Source organism: Sminthopsis crassicaudata, chromosome 3 (genome assembly GCF_048593235.1).
Source record: "Sminthopsis crassicaudata isolate SCR6 chromosome 3, ASM4859323v1, whole genome shotgun sequence".
Lineage (NCBI taxonomy): Eukaryota > Metazoa > Chordata > Mammalia > Dasyuromorphia > Dasyuridae > Sminthopsis > Sminthopsis crassicaudata.
The window spans coordinates 50,558,325-50,579,519 of NC_133619.1; the positions used below are offsets into that span (position 1 = coordinate 50,558,325).

The 21,195-nt window shown below is 36.8% G+C and overlaps 1 protein-coding gene across 2 annotated transcripts in view; it reads left to right on the forward strand.

Moving 5' to 3' along the window:
* Positions 1-8,281, forward strand: part of GK5 (glycerol kinase 5) — a 62,630-nt gene extending 54,349 nt beyond the window's left edge. For both annotated transcript variants that reach the window (XM_074298443.1, XM_074298444.1), the window contains 2 exons: positions 6,804-6,937; positions 7,739-8,281. In XM_074298443.1, the coding sequence (XP_074154544.1) occupies positions 6,804-6,937; positions 7,739-7,887 (283 nt within the window). In that variant the 3' untranslated portion in view covers positions 7,888-8,281. The remainder of the gene's footprint in view (positions 1-6,803; positions 6,938-7,738) is intronic.
* The last annotated feature ends 12,914 nt before the right edge of the window (positions 8,282-21,195 follow it).

The following is a 21,195-nucleotide window of genomic DNA, read 5'->3' on the forward strand; positions in this document are numbered from 1 at the left end:
TTGATCAACTGGAAGTGAGTTGGATCTTCTTTATGTTGAAGATTTCCACTTCCATCAGAATATATCCTCATACAGTATTGTTGTTGAAGTGTACAGTGATCTTCTGGTTCTGCTCATTTCACTCAGCATCAGTTGATATAAGTCTCTCCAGGCCTCTCTGTATTCCTCCTGCTGGTCATTTCTTACAGAGCAATAATATTCCATAACCTTCATATACCACAATTTACCCAACCATTCTCCAACTGATGGACATCCATTCATCTTCCAGTTTCTAGCTACAACAAAAAGAGCTGCCACAAACATTTTGGCACATATATGTCTCTTTCTGCTCTTTAGTATTTCTTTGGGATATAATCCCAGTAGTAGCGCTGCTGGGTCAAAGGGTATGCACAGTTTGATAACTTTTTGGGCATAATTCCAGATTGCTCTCCAGAATGGCTGGATTCTTTCACAACTCCACCAGCAATGTATTAGTGTCCCAATTTCCCCACATCCCCTCCAACATTTATCATTATTTGTTCCTGTCATCTTAGCCAATCTGACAGGTGTGTAGTGGTATCTCAGAGTGGTCTTAATTTGCATTTCTCTGATCAGTAGTGATTTGGAACACTCTTTCATGTGAGTGGATATAGTTTCAATTTCTTCCTCTGAGAATTGTCTGTTCATATCCTTTGACCATTTATCAATTGGAGAATGGTTCGGTTTCTTATAAATTATGGTCAGTTCTCTATATATTTTGGAAATGAGACCTTTGTCAGAACCTTTGTTTTTAAAAATATTTTCCCAATTTGTTACTTCCCTTCTAATCTTGTTTGCATTAGTATTATTTGTACAGAAACTTTTTAGTTTGATGTAATCAAAATCTTCTATTTTGTGATCAATAATGATCTCTAGTTCTCCTCTGGTCATAAATTCCTTCCTCCTCCACAAGTCTGAGAGGTAGATTATCCTCTGTTCCTCTAATCTATTTATTATCTCCCTCTTTATGCCTAAATCATGGACCCATTTTGATCTTATCTTGGTATGGTGTTAAGTGTGGATCCATATCTAATTTCTGCCATACTAATTTCCAGTTTTCCCAACAGTTTTTTCCGAATAATGAATTTTTATCTTTGGGTTTGTCGAAGATTAGGTTGCTACATATGTACCCTTTTTTGTCCTTTGTATCTAATCTGTTCCACTGATCTACCATTCTATTTCTTAGCCAGTACCAAATGGTTTTGGTGACTGCTGCTATATAATATAGCTTTAGATCAGGTACACTTAGACCACCTTCCTCTGAGGTTTTTTTTCATTAGTTCCCTTGCAATTCTCGACCTTTTATTCTTCCATATGAATTTTGTTGTTATTTTTTCTAGGTCATTGAAATAGTTTCTTGGGAGTCTGATTGGTATAGCACTAAATAAATAGATTAGTTTGGGGAGTATTGTCATCTTTATTATATTCGCTCGGCCTATCCAAGAGCACTGAATGTCTTTCCAATTATTTAAATCTGATTTTATTTTTGTGGCAAGTGTTTTGTAGTTTTTCTCATATAATTCCTGACTTTTCTTTGGTAGATGGATTCCCAAATACTTTATACTCTCAACATTTGTTTGGAATGGAATTTCTCTTTGTATCTCTTGCTGTTGCATTTTGTTAGTGATATATAAAAATGCCGAGGATTTATGTGGATTTATTTTGTATCCTGCCACTTTGCTGAAATTTTGAAATTATTTCTAGTAGCTTTTTAGCAGAGTCTTTGGGGTTCTCTAAGTATACCATCATGTCATCTGCAAAAAGTGATAGTTTAATTTCCTCATTTCCTACTCTAATTCCTTGAATCTCTTTCTCGGCTCTAATTGCCGAGGCTAGCGTTTCTAATACTATATTGAATAGTAATGGTGATAGTGGGCAACCTTGTTTCACTCCTGATCTTACTGGGAAAGGTTGCAGTTTATTTCTATTGCATATTATGCTTACAGAAGGTCTTAAATATATGCTCCTGATTATTCTAAGGAATAGTCCATTTATTCCTATACTCTCAAGAGTTTTTAGTAGGAATGGATGTTGGATTTTGTCAAATGCTTTTTCTGCATCTATTGAGATGATCATATGGTTCTTATTAATTTGATTATTAATATGGTCAATTATATTAATAGTTTTCCTAATATTAAACCAGCCCTGCATTCCTGGAATAAATCCTACTTGATCATAGTGTATTATCCTGGAGATGATTTTCTGAAGTCTTTTTGCTAATATCTTATTTAAGATTTTAGCATCAATATTCATTAAGGAGATTGGTCTATAATTTTCTTTCTCAGTTTTCGATCTACCTGGTTTAGGTATCAGTACCATGTCTGTGTCATAAAAGGAGTTTGGTAGGACTCCTTCATCCCCTATTTTTTCAAATAATTTATATAACATTGGGGCTAATTGTTCTTTAAATGTTTGGTAGAATTCACATGTGAATCCATCTGGCCCTGGGGATTTTTTCCTGGGAAGTTGATTAATAGCTTGTTCTATTTCTTTTTCTGAAATGGGACTATTTAAGCAATTTATCTCCTCCTCTGTTAATCTAGGGAGCCTATATTTTTGGAGGAAGTCATCCATTTCACTTAAGTTATCAAATTTATTGGCATAGAGTTGGGCAAAGTAACTCCTTATTATTTCTCTGATTTCCTCTTCATTGGTGGAAAGATCCCCCTTTTCATTTGTAAGACTATCAATTTGATTTTCCTCTTTCTTTTTTTTGATCAAATTTACCAAAGGTTTATCTATTTTATTGGCTTTTTCATAAAACCAACTCTTGGTTTTATTTATTAATTCAATAATTTTTTTACTTTCAATATTATTGATTTCTCCTTTTAATTTTTGTATTTCAAGTTTAATTTTTGGTTGGAGGTTTTTAATTTGGTCTTTTTCTAGCCTTTTAAGTTGTAAGCCCAATTCGTTAATCTTCTCTTTCTCTATTTTCTTCAAATAAGCCTCTAAAGATATAAAATTTCCCCTTATTACTGCTTTAGCTGCATCCCAAATATTTTGATATGATGTCTTATCATTGTCATTATCTTGGGTGAAATTGTTAATTGTTTCCATAATTTGCTCTTTCACCCAGTCATTCTTTAAGATGAGATTATTCAGTTTCCAATTACTTTTTGGTCTATTTACCCCTAACTTTTTACTGAATGTAGCTTTTATTGCATTGTGATCTGAGAAGAAGGCATTTATTATTTCTGCCTTCCTACATTTAATTTTGAGATCTTTATGTCCTAATATATGGTCTATTTTTGTATAGGATCCATGAACTGCTGAGAAGAAAGTATATTCCTTTCTATTGCCATTCAGTTTTCTCCAAAGGTCTATCATACCTAGTTTTTCTAATGTTCTATTTACTTTTTTAATTTCTTTCTTGTTTGTTTTGAGGTTTGATTTGTCTAAATCTGAGAGTGCAAGGTTGAGATCTCCCACTATTATAGTTTTACTGTCTATTTCTTCTTGCAGTTCTCTTAACTTTTCCTTTAGAAAGTTAGATGCTATACCACTTGGTGCATATATGTTTAGTATTGATATGGCTTCATTATTTATGCTACCTTTCAGCAGGATATAGTTTCCTTCCTTATCTTTTTTAACGAGATCTACTTCTGCTTTTGCTTGATCTGAGATAAGGATAGCTACCCCTGCTTTTTTGGCTTTACCTGAAGCATAATAGGCTATGTTCCAACCTTTTACCTTTACTCTGTATGTATCTCCCTGCTTTAAGTGTGTTTCCTGTAGACAACATATTGTAGGGTTCTGCTTTTTGATCCAATCTGCTATCCGTCTCCGTTTGATGGGATCGTTCATCCCATTTACATTTACAGTTAAAATTACTAATTCTGTATTTCCTGCCATCATATTATCCCCAGATTATGCTTTTTTCCCTTGACCCCCCCTGATCTCCCTCCCCAATATTTAATTTACAGACCCCCCTTGTGACGCGCAACCCTCCCTCTTTTTTTTTTTTTTAGGATCCCTCCCCCCTCCCTCCAAGTCCCTTCACTTATTCTCCTTTTCCTTTTCCCTTTTCCTCTCCCCCCTTTTAATGAGGTGAGAGAAAATTCTCTGAAAAACAAATATGTTAATTATTTACTCTTTGAGCCTCTCCTGATGAGAGTAAGATTCACACAATGATTCTCCCCCTCACTATGTTCCCTCAGATATGGTGTATTTTCTATGCCTCTTCCTGGGATGTAGTTTCCCTCTTTTTATCATTCCTTCCCCTTTTTCTGAACCGACCTCCTTCCCTTTACTACACCCCCCTTTTTTTCTTTTATATCAGTAAAATCAAATTATCCTTGAGTACTTTTTATATACCCACAACAGAGTTACAGTTTTCAAGGGTTCTGTGTACCTTTTTCTGTTTCTCTTCAGTCTTGTGGATGTAGATCAAATTTTTTGTTTAAGTCTGGTTTTTTTCTTAGAAACATATAGAATTCCTCTGTTTCATTGAATGACCATCTTCTTCCATGGAAAAAGATGCTAAACTTAGCTGGGTAGTTCATTCGTGGTTGCAGTCCTTGATCTTTTGCCTTACGGAATATCAGGTTCCAGGCCCTTCTATCTTTTAATGTGGAGGCAGCCAGATCTTGGGTGACCCTTATTGTGGCACCTTGGTATTTAAATTGTTTTTTTCTAGCTGCTTGCAGGATTTTCTCCTTTGTGTGGTAATTCTGCAGCTTAGCCACAATATTCCGTGGTGTTCTTTTTTTAGGGTCTATTTCAGAAGGAGTTCGATGAATTCTTTCCACATCTACTTTCCCTTCTGTTTCTATTATCTCTAGACAGTTCTCTTTGATAATTTCCTGTAAAATAGAATCTAGGCTCTTTTTTTGGTCATAGTTTTCTGGAAGTCCAATAATCCGCAGATTATCTCTCCTAGATCTATTTTCCAGGTCTATAGATTTTCCCAGTAAGTATTTGACGTTGTTCTCCAGCTTCTCATTTTTTTTGTTTTGTTTGACTGATTCTTGGGTTCTCTGTGAATCATTCATTTCTATTTGTTCCATCCTGACTTTTAAGGAGTTATTTTCTTCTTTCACAGTTTTTAGTTCTTTTTGTAAATGCCCAATTTCGTTTTTAAATGAATTATTTTGCTCTATTGAATTTTTTTCCATTTCCCTAATTTTTTTTTGAGAATTATTTTCTTTTTCCAATTCAGAAATTCTATTTTCTTGAGACTTTATCTTTTCCAATTCAGAAATCCTACTTTCCTGTGTTTTTTTAACCTTTTCTAATTCATAAATTTTGTTTCCCTGCATCTCCTGTGAATTCTTTATTTTTTCCAACTCCAATTTCAGGACGTTGTTATTCTCTATCATAGCTTCCCTTTCCTTTCCCCATTTTTCTTTATCTCCCTTAATTTTTTAAGAGTTTCTTCTAGGAGAGAGTTATGTGATGGGGGGCAGGAATCGTTCCCCTTTAGGTTGTTATCTGCTGTCTCTCTGCTGTTAACTTCCTCGGGGTTGGATACCCGCTCTTTCTCTGTATAGAAGGAATCTATAGTTTTTCTGGCTTTTTTGCTCATATTTAAAAAATCTTTTGGGGTCTGTCCCTGGGGTAGGAAATTATTTATTTACTTCTTTACCAGCTTCCTCCCAGACGGGATGGATGCAGCGGCTCTAGCGCCTGAGCTAAGAGAGAGCTCTGGGAGAGAGTTCCCCACCCCCTCCCTGGAAGTGCCTCAGAGGTGATTAGCACTACTGTGCTTCGAGGGCATAGAATAGTAAAGACAGCACAAAGCCCAGCCTATGTGTCCGGGTGGGGAGTGGGTGTCTGCAGCAGGTGACGTGAGAAGCCCCTGCGCTCAAACTGGAAGTGTCTGCCAGAAACCGCGGTCCCTAGTTCAAAGGTTCCGCTTCTCTGGGACTCCCTGGAGCTGAGTTCCACTCCCTCCAGCTAAGCTAGGCAGTGTGTGTTGCCTTGGGCCGTATCCACCCACTTGTCAATCTCTTAACTATTCTCAGGTGGTAGCTGAGGCCACGCCCCCTGGTGCTGAGATCTGCTGAGTCACCTCCAGGGTGGGGGGGGGGGGGGAATCTAATCTGAGTTTTAAAATATTTTGGCTTTATCTTCTGAACTGCTAAATAATTAGCAGAGAAGAGCTAACAGCCTGTGCCAGATTCCTTTACCTCAGTGGCTTCTCTGATCCCAGAGCCCTTCCCAGCGTGATGGGCAGAGTATGCGAGCACCCAGCCGTCTGTGCTGGCCTCTCTTCTTCTCCCCTAGGCACTGACCTTTTCTGTTGAAACTCCAGATTCTCTTCAGCTGGTAAGTCGTGCTTCCATTCCTTGTGGTATCTATCAGTCCTGGGCTTATTCTGAGGCTGATTTATCTAATTGGTTGTGAGGGAGTGAGGACGTTCACTGAGTCGTGTGTTTCTTCTCCGCCATCTTGGCTCCGCCCCCTTTAACCTCTTTTTATCAAAGCTGTACTTCCAAAGCAAAGTAAAACAAAATTTTCTTTCATTTTCTTCAATTTCTTCAACTTCCTCTGCTAATATTAGTATTTAATATCTTAGTTGAGTGACTGGAAAAATCATTTCACCCGATGCTAACTCCCCTCCAGACCTCCCTGTCTCCCCCATCATTCCCAGCTCTCTAGGAGCCACAGGCTTCAGGAGTCCGGGCCCTTCCTACCTTTAATGAGGAAGACCTTGGTGAAGAATGGTTTAGATGGTCTTAATAAAATCAGGACTAAAGGAACTCCTTTAGCTTTGATTTAAACAAACATTAAATGCTGTATTTATGATTGATATTTCACCTTGTACACCTTTCTTTCCATAGGGCAGATGGAGGGGTCTGTCAGAACAGTTTTGTTATGCAAATGACTTCTGACCTGATCAATGAGAAGATAGACAGACCTGTGCAGATAGAGATGTCTTGTTTGGGTGCTGCTTCTTTAGCTGGTCTTGCTGTTGGTATGTATGTTTTGGGTAATGACTAGTTATTTCTTTTAAAATATTTTCTGTAGGCAGGATTTATCAGCATAAAGCATAGACTTAGAGGACTCCATAAACTTTACATTTTGTTCCTGTTCCAGTAAAGTCAAGTCACTGCTTAGAATGGTTTGAGCTTTTCTCCCATCTCTAGAACAAGTATAAGTGGCTGTATACATACATATAGTATATGTATAAATACATATATATGTATATATATTTGCCTAGATATACACATTTTGATATATTTGCCCAGATAATGTACATATACATACACATACGTACGTGTGTGTGTGTGTGTGTGTGTGTGTGTGTGTGTGTGTGTGTGTGTGTAAATATATATATATATGTCAGTCTTTGACCTCTAGATTTATATGCCCAGGAATAGTATTGCTGAGTCAAAGGATATTCACAGTTTTAGAGATTTTTGAGGGATGAGGAATTACTTTCCAGAATGATTGGACCAATTCACAACTCCACTGATAGTGCTTTAATGTATTTATTCTTCCATTGCCCCTCCAATAATGTCACAAGTCTGTCTCCTAAAAATGAGAAGGTTTGTGATGGATATAGTTGCAGGCAGTGGTCTTTTTGAAGTCACTTGTAAATATTCCATCTCATGAACTTGTACTTCAAACCTGTAATACTGACAGTCTCTTGAACTTGTAATAAAAATTGTCCAATAGGTGCCTTCTCATCTATTCTAAGTCTTTGTGTTGAGCTTTATGGCTCCAGACAGAATTTACTATCAGATTTGAGAATAATTTTTCTTTTTCTTTCTAGGGTTTTGGACAGACAAAGAGGAATTAAAGAAACTGAGGGAAAGCGAAAGAGTTTTTGAACCCCAGAGGAAATGGAAAGAATATGAACCCAGTATGGAAAATTGGGTCAAGGCTGTGAAACGTTCCATGAACTGGTATAGCAAGATATAATAGCGGAAGGGAGAAAACAAAACAGTTTACTGCTTTTTAGGGGGAAACCTTTTTACCATAATTTTTATCTAAACCTCAAACTTGCTAAGACAACAATACCTCATAAACACACCGTTCATTGTCCTGTATTTTGTAGCAACCTCCCAGGGAGTGTCAGACCACCACTTCCACTTGTGTTTTGGCTGCTCCGGAATTTTTCTGTCTTACTTGGGTCCTCATCTTTTTAAAAAAGAAAATATTATAGATCAGTGCTATAACTGAACATTGTGATTTGTTACCAGCAATTTTTGGTGAATGCCATTCGATGTCTCATTCAAAAATTATGTCATTTTTTGCCTTGAATTAGATTTATTTACAATCCATATATTAAATAAAAGGACAACTTATGCCAAAATAATGTAGCAGTACTGAAACAACATTAAGATTTTTTAAAATTTAAAGCTGCAATTTATTACGTGCTCTGTCCAGATGTGAGCTGTTTGTCAATATTTGATTTTTAGACTAAGTTTCTTTATTGGTTAGTGCATTGTCTTTTTCTGACTGCCTTTTCTGTGATATAGGAATATTATTTCTTTGCAGATTTGCTGGCTGGTCATTTATAATGTTTGAAAAAATATTGATTTTCAATTGCCAAAAGAGATAGTGTTTGCTATGGAGCGATAATTTCTTTCCATCCATCAAATTACTTACTGATATAAACTTAACTGGTTTGTTGGTAAGTAGAGAAACAATGCTCCACAACTTTGACTGTCATCACAGAATCAATCACAATGTCATTTTTGAGAACATATAGCTTACTGTCTCTTGCTCGTGATCTCACTGAGCATTTTGTCACCTTGCGTTAATGGTCTAACAAACATATTTTGTTTTAAACATCTCTGGGCCTGACTGTTGATGGAAAAACCAGAACAGTTCTTAGTAGGAATGAGAGGATGACACCTCTCCTTTATGAGCACTTTTTTTAAAATCTGTTCTGGTAGTTAGGTCAGATCTCTCCAATTTGTTTTGTTGTATTTCATCTTTGCGCATGTGCCTTGTGATAGTTAATTTACCTGTCTGGCCTAAAGCATGGCAAGAGCAGATCCGTGGAGTTAGCAGGGGCCCTGAATACCTCTCTTAGCCCCTTCTCCTTCTAAGAAAAGAGCACAAAAAGCTTATTTAATTTTCTGATCCTCTGCTGGGTGAGGATTTTGGAGAGAAGAGGGTGGAGTCCTTCACTTCTCCCACTCCTAATCATTTAAGCATCATTTTAGTTTTTACAGTGTGATAATAATGAATTATGTGCCTGAAACTGATGTTCGACCCTCATCATCATCACCACCCCCCTCATTTCCCCTTTGCCAGGATTTGCCCATTTAAGAGGGGCATTTGCTTATTTGTTTTGTTGATTGTGAGTTTGTTTCTTCTGTTAAACTATAGCACTTCTATTTTAATTTATTCCATACAAATAATGGATTTAAGGAAGGTAGTCAAGTTATCAATGTATTTTAGTTCTGGATCTCTTCCAAAAATGGACAACTCATATCTCTGGAAAATCTTGTTTCTGATAGTTTTATACTAAAGTAGCTAGAGGATAACTTTCTATGGGATTGGACTGATTGTGGCCAAACTCAGAGAGGCCCCTGTTATCATTTCTCAGAGACTTGACATTTGGGGGGGGGTGTGCTATAGTCCATAATACTTTTGTCTTTGCACACCAAATCCTGATGCAATATTACTAATGCCTAAAACTTGAATTTTACTTTGACCTTGCCTATTAATCCCCTCTTCCTTTATTCCTCCCTACAGCTCTCTCTTTCTTTCTCTCTCCAACTGTACTACCACAAATTAAAGAATAAATAATGTTTATTATGTATAATTAAATTTCATGAGAATTGGGGATCTGCCCACGTAGTGGAGTTCTTTTTTTTTTTTTTTTTTCTCTTTTGGTTCTTGAAGTGACAATTTGCTAGACAGGTGGCCAGATTTGCCAAAATCAGAAAAGTAACCACATCTGTTTTTGAAGGTTTTAGATAAATTCTGAATCATTTCATTGAATCTACTGCCATCTTCCAAGCTGTCTTTCTCATAGACATTATCACTTGGAAAATTGGTAATAAGAAAGGTCCTAGTCGTTCAAGGAAAACAGGATTCTTGCTCTTATTGTAAAGTAGAGACTCTTGTGCTAGAATATGATTGTTCAAGTATTGTTTTTCCCTTTTTTTTTTTTTTTTTTTTTTTTTTTTTTTTTTTTTGTAGAAAAGACATAATTTTGATGCAGATCTGGGATATGCTTGGCGGTGTTAGGGCAGGATTCTAATATATTATTTGATTCTCTGCTTTGTTTGAATTTGTGTTTTTGAAACTTGGCTCTTTTACTAATGATTTAAAAATATCTTCCTGTCTCTGGACAAAGACCACTTTTGATAAATTATATTTGTCCCCCATATGATCTCCTATATTGTAAGCTCCTTGAGGGCAGGAATTGTGTCCTTTTCCTGTCATCCATAGTGCCTTGCACATAGTAGGTGCTTAGCTAATATTTGTTGGAGTGAAATTTCATTTCTTTGTTGGACTTTTAACATGTATATCTCCCTTTCTCTTTTTGTACATAAAACTAGTAGATAATGAATGATGTTTGTTACAGTAAATACATTGGATTGAAAGTGATAACTGTAAATAATTTTTAGAGCATAAGCACCTGGAATCCCCATTTTTTATTCTTAAAGCTCTGTCTGAAAATCTCACTTTTTTACAAGGGAAAATGATGTATTCAAATTTTATTTTCTTTTAAACAACAAAATTCCTCATGTTAGTATATACCTGAAGGCACATATTTAGATAACTTTAGAAGATATTTCTAAGGAAAGAGAATGGTTTTTCCACACGTTTTATATTATTACAGAAGAATACTAAATGATGGGACCCTAGGAGTCTCAAATATAACTGTGCTTCAGGAAAAAAAAAAGCTCCAAGAAGAGGTTAAAAGTAACAAATGCTAAGGTACCCTTCTCTCCACAGCCTAGCAAGATATTTTTGGTATATGAAAAAAGGAGGTACCATAAGTCCTTTAGACCTTATAGTAATTTTTTAAACATCTCATACTGGGCAGTGGAGACCTGGGTCCATTCCTGAGCCTTCGGTCCCAACTTGAGCCCAGAATAGATCCTAGCGATAGCCCAAGCATAAATTCCCCAGTCATACACCCATAAGATGCTGTAGAAGAGGTCTCCAGAATTGCTTCATTTTGAGGCGCATAGGGCAGCATAGTCCACTGGCATAAGTAAGTGTAGCAGAAATGTTCTTGGAAGCAGGGAAAGAACCACAGTTACAGAGAACAGAAATGGGAAGATCAGTGAAGACCTCAAATTTCCCTGTGCCATGATCCTTCCCTTCTTAATTACAATTGATATGCTGAGTCTAGCAGCTCTCTATACCCTGTGACAAGTACTCAGCCATAGCTTTTAATTTTTACCATTTTCGTTTAGTGACTCTGAAGAGGTCATTCCATTAAGGGTTTGAAATAATGTGACTCTGAAGAGGTTTGAAATAATGTGACTGATTAGGATATCATTATGTAACTTCCAATTATGTAACATCTTCAGCATAACTAACACGAGGGAGAGATGAGAGAGAGGATTGTTCTGTATTCATTAGTGTCATGTTGATCTGTAATTAGATATATCATATCATTGTTTTAAGATGATTTTAAGTACTGTATAGAGTTTTTTATACAGCTGTCTTATATTTCTAAAAAAAATTTATTTTGAAATAATATGACTTGCTATGATTCAAAATGATTTAGTAGAAAATTTATTTGAAAATTTCAGATTTATGCAAGGTGGTATAATATAGATTTCAATTGAGACATATGAGCTTGTTATGTACATCATTCTATTACTCTTTTTTCAAAAGTTTAGCAACCTCATTAATACTAAATAATCATTAAGATCATCATAAATAGCTATACATTTACATTTTCACATTAAATCTAGGAGGCATAAATATCTTGGAATTAATTTTCTTACATTTCATATGGATTTCCATTTACCTCTTATTCCCCTAAGGGATAGTTTAGGAATAAGAAAGGCAATTAAGCATTTTACATTCCATAAAAAATCCTTTCCCTGTGGCTCATAGGTATTATTTTGTGATAGTTATTAGAGTTTAAGGCTAAAACTGGGGAACATGGCCCCAGGCAAACAGATACCTTATCTTGGTCCTGCTCGTACCTACCTATTCTCAGAAAGATTCATTCATTTTTTGAGATCCTTCTTATACTATGAAACTTGGACTTGGTTTTTATATATCAAGTTGCTTCCAGTTATCTCTGACCTTAAAAGAACTGTGAAAATGATTATATGAGCTGGGATCTATGAGGAAAAAATTAGCAAAAACTCATTAACTGAGCTCAGAAAAGAATAACTCTGACAAAAGACAAAGTCACAGATTAGATGGTCATTTTAGAACCTGTTCAGCCTTAATCTATATCCTACATCCTTGCATAAGGGAACTTGGTAAAGAAGAAAGTTCAAAATATGAATATAATTTTTGGGGAAATGAATGTATTGTTTTTAAATATTTAGAAAAACAAATAACTGGATGACATTTTGCAAATATTAATAGCGATACCAGCTTAGGTTTTTTTTAATCATCATCTCTAAAAATTGTACTTATGTAAAAAAAAAATAAAAATTAAGAAGTTGCAATGATGAAGGGTTGATCTGTTTAGTAATGTAATGCAAGGGCTCTTTCTTGGTGGTTTCTGGGAGAGGAGTCTTTTTACATGAAAGGGAGGAGCCTGGGAATGGAGTCTTGAATCTGATGTTCTGGGTTGTAGTCACACTTTCTGTCTGAGGTAAGAAGATGCAAGAATGAGATGCCTTTGGTTTGACTGTCAGGTCAGTCTGTCTCTGGGCTAGCCCTTACTAGGCTTGGCTCCTGCTCTCATGCATGGGCTAGGATTTGACTTTGCTGGACCTCAGATGGCTTTGATGAGCTCTCATTCTCACCCACCACTTGCATTTTCCAATCTTAAGAATAAATGCAAGAGAAATATGCATTCACAGATATGGTGGTCAGGTGAGGAAGGAGTTCCTCCAGTGAGCAACCTCCAATGGGTCTTTGCTCACCGCCACAGAGGAGGGGAAAAGACAATCCAACTTTGTATGAGCCCACTGCCAGGCCAGCCTCTGCTGAGGCACATTGGTCAGCCAGAAGTTTTCCCATCATCACACCCTCCATCACTCATGGCCAGACACTGACTCTCCAAAGGCCCCCATGTTGAACCGTCAGCAGTCAAAGTGTACATGTTCTGCATGAGCTACGAGGGAGGGCGAGTGTAAACATGCTTTAAGAACTGAGCCCTGCACGGCCTTCCCCACCACACCACACCCCTATGAAAAATTTGCTCTCAGCAGCTCTGCTGAATTCTCTTTCCAGGTTCCCAATTTAGAGCTAGTCTTTTAGCCCAAGGGAAGATATAAGCATTGTCTGTCCTTTGAATTGCTTCCCTAGTGCCACACTGAAAAGGGTCTCAAAACACTCCTTAGGGCATGGATCTTATAAAAATTTAACAAGCAGGAGGAAATTATTTCCCCTCCATGAGGCACACAACATTTTCAGAATGGATCCCTGCCACTGCAAATGCAACCCAAATTCCAAATTCATGTATTAGTTAGGTTGGGCTCAGTTGGAGTCAGATAATCTCAAAAGAGATTAAGTGTTGGGGATGATTCCCTGGGATTTTAAGGCCAGGAGGCAAACTTTATCCTATGGACACAAAGATCTATTTTTTTAAATTATAGCTTTTTATTTACAAGATATATGCATGTGCAATTTTTCAGCATTGACAGTAGCAAACCTTTTGTTCCAACTTTCCCCCTCCTTCCCCCCCACCCCCTTCCCCAGATGGCAGGTTGACCAATACATGTTAAATATGTTAAAGTATATGTTAAATCCAACCATTCTGGAGAGTAATCTGGAACTATGCTCAAAAAGTTATCAAACTGTGCATACCCTTTGGCCCAGCAGTGCTACTACTGGGCTTATATCCCAGAGATATCTTAAAGAAGGGAAAGGGACCTGTATGTGCAAAAATGTTTGTGGTAGCCCTCTTTGTAATGGCCAGAAACTGGAAACAGAGTGGATGCCCATCAATTGGAGAATGGCTGAATAAATTATGGTATATGAATGTTATGGAATATTATTTTTCTGTAAGAAATGACCAGCAGGATGAATACAGAGAGGCTTGGAGAGACTTACATGAACTGATGTTGAGTAAAATGAGCAGGACCAGGAGATCACTTTACACTTCAACAACGATACTATATGATGATCAATTCTGATGGATGTGGCCGTTTTCAACAATGAGACGAACCAAATCAGTTTCAATAGAGCAGTAATGAACTGAACCAGCGACACCCAGCGAGATGTCATGGGAGATGACTATGAACCACTACATAGAATTCCCAATCCCTCTAATTTTGTCCGCCTGCATTTTTTATTTCCTTCACAGGCTAATTGTACACCATTTCAAAGTCCGATTCTTTTTGTACAGCAAAACAACTGTTTGGACATGTATACATATATTGTATTTAAATTATACTTTAACATATTTAACATGTATTGGTCAACCTGCCATCTGGGTGGGGGGAGGAGGGGAAAAATTAGAACAGAAGGTTTTGCAATTGTCAATGTTGTAAAATTACCCATGCATGTATCTGGTAAATAAAAACTACTAAAATATTTTTTAAAAGTATATGTTAAATACAATATATGTATACATGGACACAAGATCTTAAAACAACTTGAGTAGACTTGTAAGGTCCAACAGTAGAGGTATATTTAAAAGGAAAAATAAGCATTTATAAACTAGACACTAGTATTTTAAGGATGCAAAATCCATTCTCAGCTGCACTTTCCATACTGAGTACAGTAATAAGACAGATACTGGTATAAGAACAGGCAAACATTATTTCAAAGAAACTAAACTGAAAAATTAGAAGGAAATATCAAAAAGAGACTCTCAAATTGCAGTCTAAAAATGTTATTTTTCTCTCTAGTAGATCCTAAAGCCTGGAGCACCCAACAGAGAAAATGCCAAATAGAATATCTTTTTTCTTTAATAAAAGCTTTTTATTTTCAAAATATATTCAAAGATCCTTTTCATTATTTATCCTTGCAAAATCTTGTGTTCCAGATTTTTCTCCCTACCTTCCCCTAGATGACAAGTAATCCAATATATGTTAAACATGTGCAATTCTTCTATACATATTTCCACAGTTATCAGATACAAGAAAATAAAGATCAAAAAGGGAAATAATGAGAAAGAAAACTGTGTTGTGCTCCACACTCCAGTCCATAGTTCTCTCTCTGGGTGCAGATGGCTCTTTCCACCTTGAATCACCTCATTGTTGAAGGGAACCATGTCCATCAGAATTGATCATCAGATAGTCTTGTTGTTGCTGTATACAATGATCTCCTGGTTCTGCTCATTTCACTCAGCATCACTTCATGTCAGTCTCTTCAGGCTTTTCTGAAATCATCCTGCTGGTCATTTCTTACAGAACAATAATATTCCATTACATGAGCCCTCAGAAATGCAAAGGGCCCAAGTGAAGCACAGGAGTTAGCTACGCTGAGGTCCCAGAAGCAGATGACCTTTACTAGTCCCCAGGATTCAAGGACATTGTTCTGAGATGGTCTGTCTCCTCAATGGGGGAAATACCTGTGTGACCCTACCTAGTCTCCTGAGGAGATTCTGGGCGAGGAGTGTGTGAGATGCAGACAGAGACACAGAGAGAGAGGAGAGAGACAGAGAAAGAGACAGTGTCAAAGACAGAGACAGAAAAGGCCTGGGAGACAGAGACAGAGAGATAAAAATAGAAAAGAGACAGAGAGGAAAAACAGAGGTGGAGTGGGGAGAGAGAAACACAGAAACAGAGAAAGACTCCTCTGGTGTAGCAAGCTGGGAAGTAAGGAAAGTATAGAGACTTGGCAGCACTTCTCATGGCAGCTTCTTCCCAGGGTCTCTTCCTTCAGAAATCTGAAGTCAGGTTTGGCTTCCTCCATCTTCTCCCTTACAGTTGGAAGCCAGAAAGGTGACTGGGACCCAGAATAACTGAGGAGGCCTGCAAAGCCTGAGGATATCTGGCTCTCCTGCTCTCACCAGCTATGCCTTGCCTCTCACTAGGACCAGGGCACTGATCTCTACCCAATGGGCCTTGGAACTCAGGTTACATAGAACAAATTGAAAAAACCCACATTCAAAGGGATGGAGAGAAGCCTCCTATAGCGGGTGGGATTGTGGCTGACCGTGAAAAGACAAGAGCGAGCAGTGCACAAACGCAGAGGCAGCCCATCAAAATACCCGGAATCAGGGAATGTGCGTCCTGTTCCAGGAGCCACCAAGAGGCCAACGCTGCTATGGAGGAAGATGAAAAGTGTAAAAAGACTGAACATGAAGGGGGAGGATCATGAAGGGCCAAATGTAGGATCTAATACTTGATCCTGAAAATGAACTGGAGTCACTGAAGTTTTCTGAGGAGGGAGGTGATATGGTCAGAGCCTGTGATTTAGGAATATCATTTTGAAAACTTGAGGATGTATTTAGAGTCAGGAGAGACTTGCTGGAAAGTGGGCACATTAATGCACTGATAGAATTGGGAGCCAGTATGATAATTTTAGAAATCAATTTTCAATTATGAAATAAAGTGGCTAAAGGTTCTATATCCTTTGACCCAGAGGTTTCACTACTTGGCTGATTCCCAAGGAAACCATTGATTGTTAAGAAAGTCTCACACGTACCAAAATATAGCAGCACCCTTTGTGATAACAGGGAGTTGAAGACTAAGTCAAGCCACTGATTGGGGAATTGCCAAACAAATTTGGAATGAATATAATAGGATATTACTGAAATGTATGAATATGAGAAATGCAGAGAAGCATGGAAAGAACTATTTGAACTGACTCAGAGTGAAATAAGCAACACTAAGAAAACAATATACACAATAATACAACAGCATAAATGAAAAGAACTACCAAAAATCCAAAAGTGAATGTTGCAAAATTATAAAAAAAAAAAAAAAAGTGTAACATGAAAGAAGAGATATGAGAATAAACTTTCACCTTATTTCTTTGCAGAGATTGGAGTCCCACCAGTGTACATATATTCTCAAGTGTTTTCAATGAATTGGTCAATAATGTTGATTTTCTTTTTCTATTTGTCTTTGAAAAATACTACTTGTTACATGGGATAGCTCTCTGGGCAGGGAAAGGAGAGGGATACTGGAAAAAATTGGGGGGGATGCAAATAAAATGTATTTTATTTATTAATGTAAAATAAAATGTATTTAATAATGTTTTTAAAATAAATATTGGCAAATGTTGTATGTATACAACAATATCTAGTAAAGATAACTTTAATAAAAAATAATGAAAACTTAATAGCTCTATAATACTGGATTAATATGCTTAAAACATGATTTCCTACTGTAAATAATCCATTGGTGTTTCTTCTTGTCTGAAACCCCATAAAAGCAGAAGTAGCCAAATAGTCTTGTCACTGAGTGAGTATGCAGCTAGGTGATATTATAGTGCATGAAGGGCTGGCTCTACAGTCAGAAAGACGGGAGTTCAAATTCATCCTCAGACACTTACTTACAAAATATGTAACCTTGTATGTAAAAATCACTTTATCTCTGTCTTAATCCACTGGAGAAGTAAATAAGAACTGCACCAGTATCTCGACAACATATGCTCCATGAGGTCACAAAAATTCATCCATGATCAAATAACTAACACAGCAACTTGTCAGTGAGTCACATTGCAGTCTAGTCATTCAGTAAAATTCTACAAAACAAATATTTGTGTGCTTAATATTTGCCTTGGCAATATATTAGATACTGTAGGTGGGTGGGTCACATCATGAAACATATACTTTCCTATAAAATTATGAATTTCTTTGTTTTTTATTAAAGTTTTTATTTTCAAAACATGCATAATTTTCAACATTCACCCTTCAAAACCTTGTTTCCAATTTTTTCTCCTTCCCTTTCCCCTCCTCCCTCCCCTAGACAGCAAGTAATCCAATATGTGTTAAACATGTGCAGTTGTTCTATACATATTTCCATAATTATCATGCTGCGTAAGAAAAATCAGATCAAAAAGAGAAACAATGAGAAGGGGGAAAAAAGCTAGCAAACAACAAAAAAAGGTGATGAAAGTACTATGTTGTGATTCACACTCAGTTTCCACAGTCCTCTCCCTAGGTGCAGATGGATCTCTCCATCACAAGACCATTGAAACTGGCCTGCATCATTTCCTTGTTAAAAAGAGCCATGTCCATCAGAATTGATCATCGTATAATGTTCTTGTTGATCTCCTGATCCTGCTCATTTTACTCAGTTGATGTAAGTCTCTCCAGGCCTTTCTGAAATCATCCTGTTGATCATTACTTAAAGAAGAATAATATTCCATAACATTCATATACCACAATTTATTCAGCCATTCTCCATATGATGGGCATCCACTCAGTTTCCAGTTTCTGGCCACCACAAAAAGGACTGCCACAAACATTTTTGCACATGTGGGTCCCTTTCCCTTTTTTATGATCTCTTTGAGATAAGCCCAGTAGAGACAAAGTATGCACAGTTTGATAACCCTTTGGCCACTGTTTCAAATTGCTCTCCAGAATGGTTGGATCACTTTACAACTCCACCAACAATGTATTAAGTATCCCACTTTTCCCACATCCTCTCCAACATTCATCATCTTTTCCTGTCAATTTAGCCCATCTTAGAGGTATGTAGTGGTGTAATATTCTCTCTAAAATGTAATGCTCTCTGTTGAGGTTTCCTTGGGGTCTCTGGAAGCAGCCTTCGTTTCAGTTCAGTAATCACCACAAGAGTAGCCAGGGGTTAAAGTCCAAATCCTTTATTATTTCTTTCAAAGTCTTGTCTCCTTCACTTGGGGCTTGGCTAGTTTTCTGGGGGCCTTCCAGAGTCTTGGTTTCAGTGGAGAAGCCAAGGAGGTGGTGTGAGAGGGATGAATCTGAGTCCAAGGGCTTGTGTTCCAGTCTTCAGCCTCTACAGCCTTCTGTCCACCTGTCTCTCAATCTCCCTGGCTGAAGCTTCTAGTTTATAAGCTCCACACTGAGTTCAAACCAATCATTATATCACTAGAAAACCATTATTTGTTGTAGGATTAAATCAATCATACTGAACCATGCTAAATTAGATAACTACTGTCTCTATCAATTCCACTGACTTAGTACCTAATAAAATCCTTTGTTTCAAGTTCAGAGTTCTGGCCCATAACATAGTGGTACCTCAAAGTTGTCTTAATTTGTATTTCTCTGATCAATAGTGATTTAGAGCATTTGTTCATGTAGCTATAAATGGTTTTAATTTCTTTATCTGAAAATTGTTCATATCCTTTAACCATTTATCAATTGGAGAATGGCTTGAATTCTTATAAATTTGAGTCATGTTCTCTACATATTTTAGAAACAAGACCTTTACCAGAACCCTTGGATGTAAAAAGTTTTTTCCCAGTTTATTGCTTCCTTTCTAACCTTGTCTGCATTGATTTTGCTAATTATTTGATTTTTATATTATCTCATTTCTGAATATGCTCCTTCCCATTTAGCCATCTCTTATAATTAAAAAGAAAATGTGCTTTCAAAATAATTTTGTGTTTCAGAGATAAAATGATGGATTTGAAATCAGAAGACAATCTTTTTTTTTAATTTAATTTTTATTTTATTTTATAATTATAACTTTTTTTTGACAGTACATATGCATGGGTAATTTTTTACAACATTATCCCTTGCACTTACTTCTATTCAGATTTTTTCCCTTCCTCCCCCAACCCCCTCCCCCAGATGGCAGGCAGTCTTATATATGTTAAATATATTACAGTATATTCTAGATACAATATATGTGTGTAGAACCGAATTTTTTGTTGCACAGGAAGAATTGGATTCAGAAGGTAAAAATAACAGTTTACACTCATTTCCCAGTGTTCCTTTTCTGGATGTAGCTGATTCTGTCCATCATTAATCAATTGGAATTGGATTAGCTCTTCTCTATGTTGAAGATATCCACTTCCATCAGCATACATCCTCATACAGTATCATTGTTGAAGTGTATAATGATCTTCTGGTTCTGCTCGTTTCACTTAGCATCAGTTGATGTAAGTCTCTCCAAGCCTCTCTGTATTTCTCCTGTTGGTCATTTCTTATAGAACAATAATATTCCATAACATTCATATACCATAATTTATCCAACCATTCTCCAATTGATGGACATCCATTCATCTTCCAGCTTCTAGCCACTATGAAAAGGGCTGCCACAAACATTTTGGCACATACAGGTCCCTTTCCCTTCTTTAGTAGTTCCTTGGGGTATAAGCCCAGTAGTAGTATGGCTGGGTCAAAGGGTATGCACATTTTGATAACTTTTTGGGCATAGTTCCAAATTGCTCTCCAGAATGGTTGGATTATTTCACAACTCCACCAACAATGTATTAGTGTCCCAGTTTTCCCACAGCCCCTCCAACATTCATCGTTATTTGTTCCTGTCATCTTAGCCAATCTGACAGGTGTGTAATGATACCTCAGAGTTGTCTTAATTTGCATTTCTCTGATCAATAGTGATTTGGAACACTCTTTCATATGAGTGGAAATAGTTTTAATTTCATCATCTGAAAATTGTCTGTTCATATCTTTTGACCATTTATCAATTGGAGAATGGCTTGATTTCTTATAAATTAAAGTCAATTCTCTGTATATTTTGGAGATGAGGCCTTTATCAGAACCTTTCACTGTAAAAATGTTTTCCCAATTTGTTACTTCCCTTCTAATCTTGTTTGCATTAGTTTTGTTTGTGCAGAAACTTTTTAATTTGGTGTAATCAAAATGTTCTATTTTGTGATCAATAATGGTCTCTAGTTCTCCCTTGGACACAAACTCCTTCCTCCTCCACAAGTCTGAGAGGTAAACCATCCCATGTTCCTCCAATTTATTTATGATTTCGTTCTTTATGCCTAAATCTTGGACCCATTTTGATCTAATCTTAGTATGTGGTGTTAAATGTGGGTCCATGCCTATTTTCTGCCATACTAATTTCCAGTTTTCCCAGCAGTTTTTGTCAAATAATGAATTCTTATCCCAAAATTTGGGATCTTTGGGTTTGTCAAAGATTAGATTGCTATTTTTATTCACTATCTTGCCCTGTGAACCTAACCTGTGCCACTGATCAACTAGTCTATTTCTTAGCCAATACCAAATGGTTTTGGTGACTGTTGCTTTATAATATAGTTCTAGAT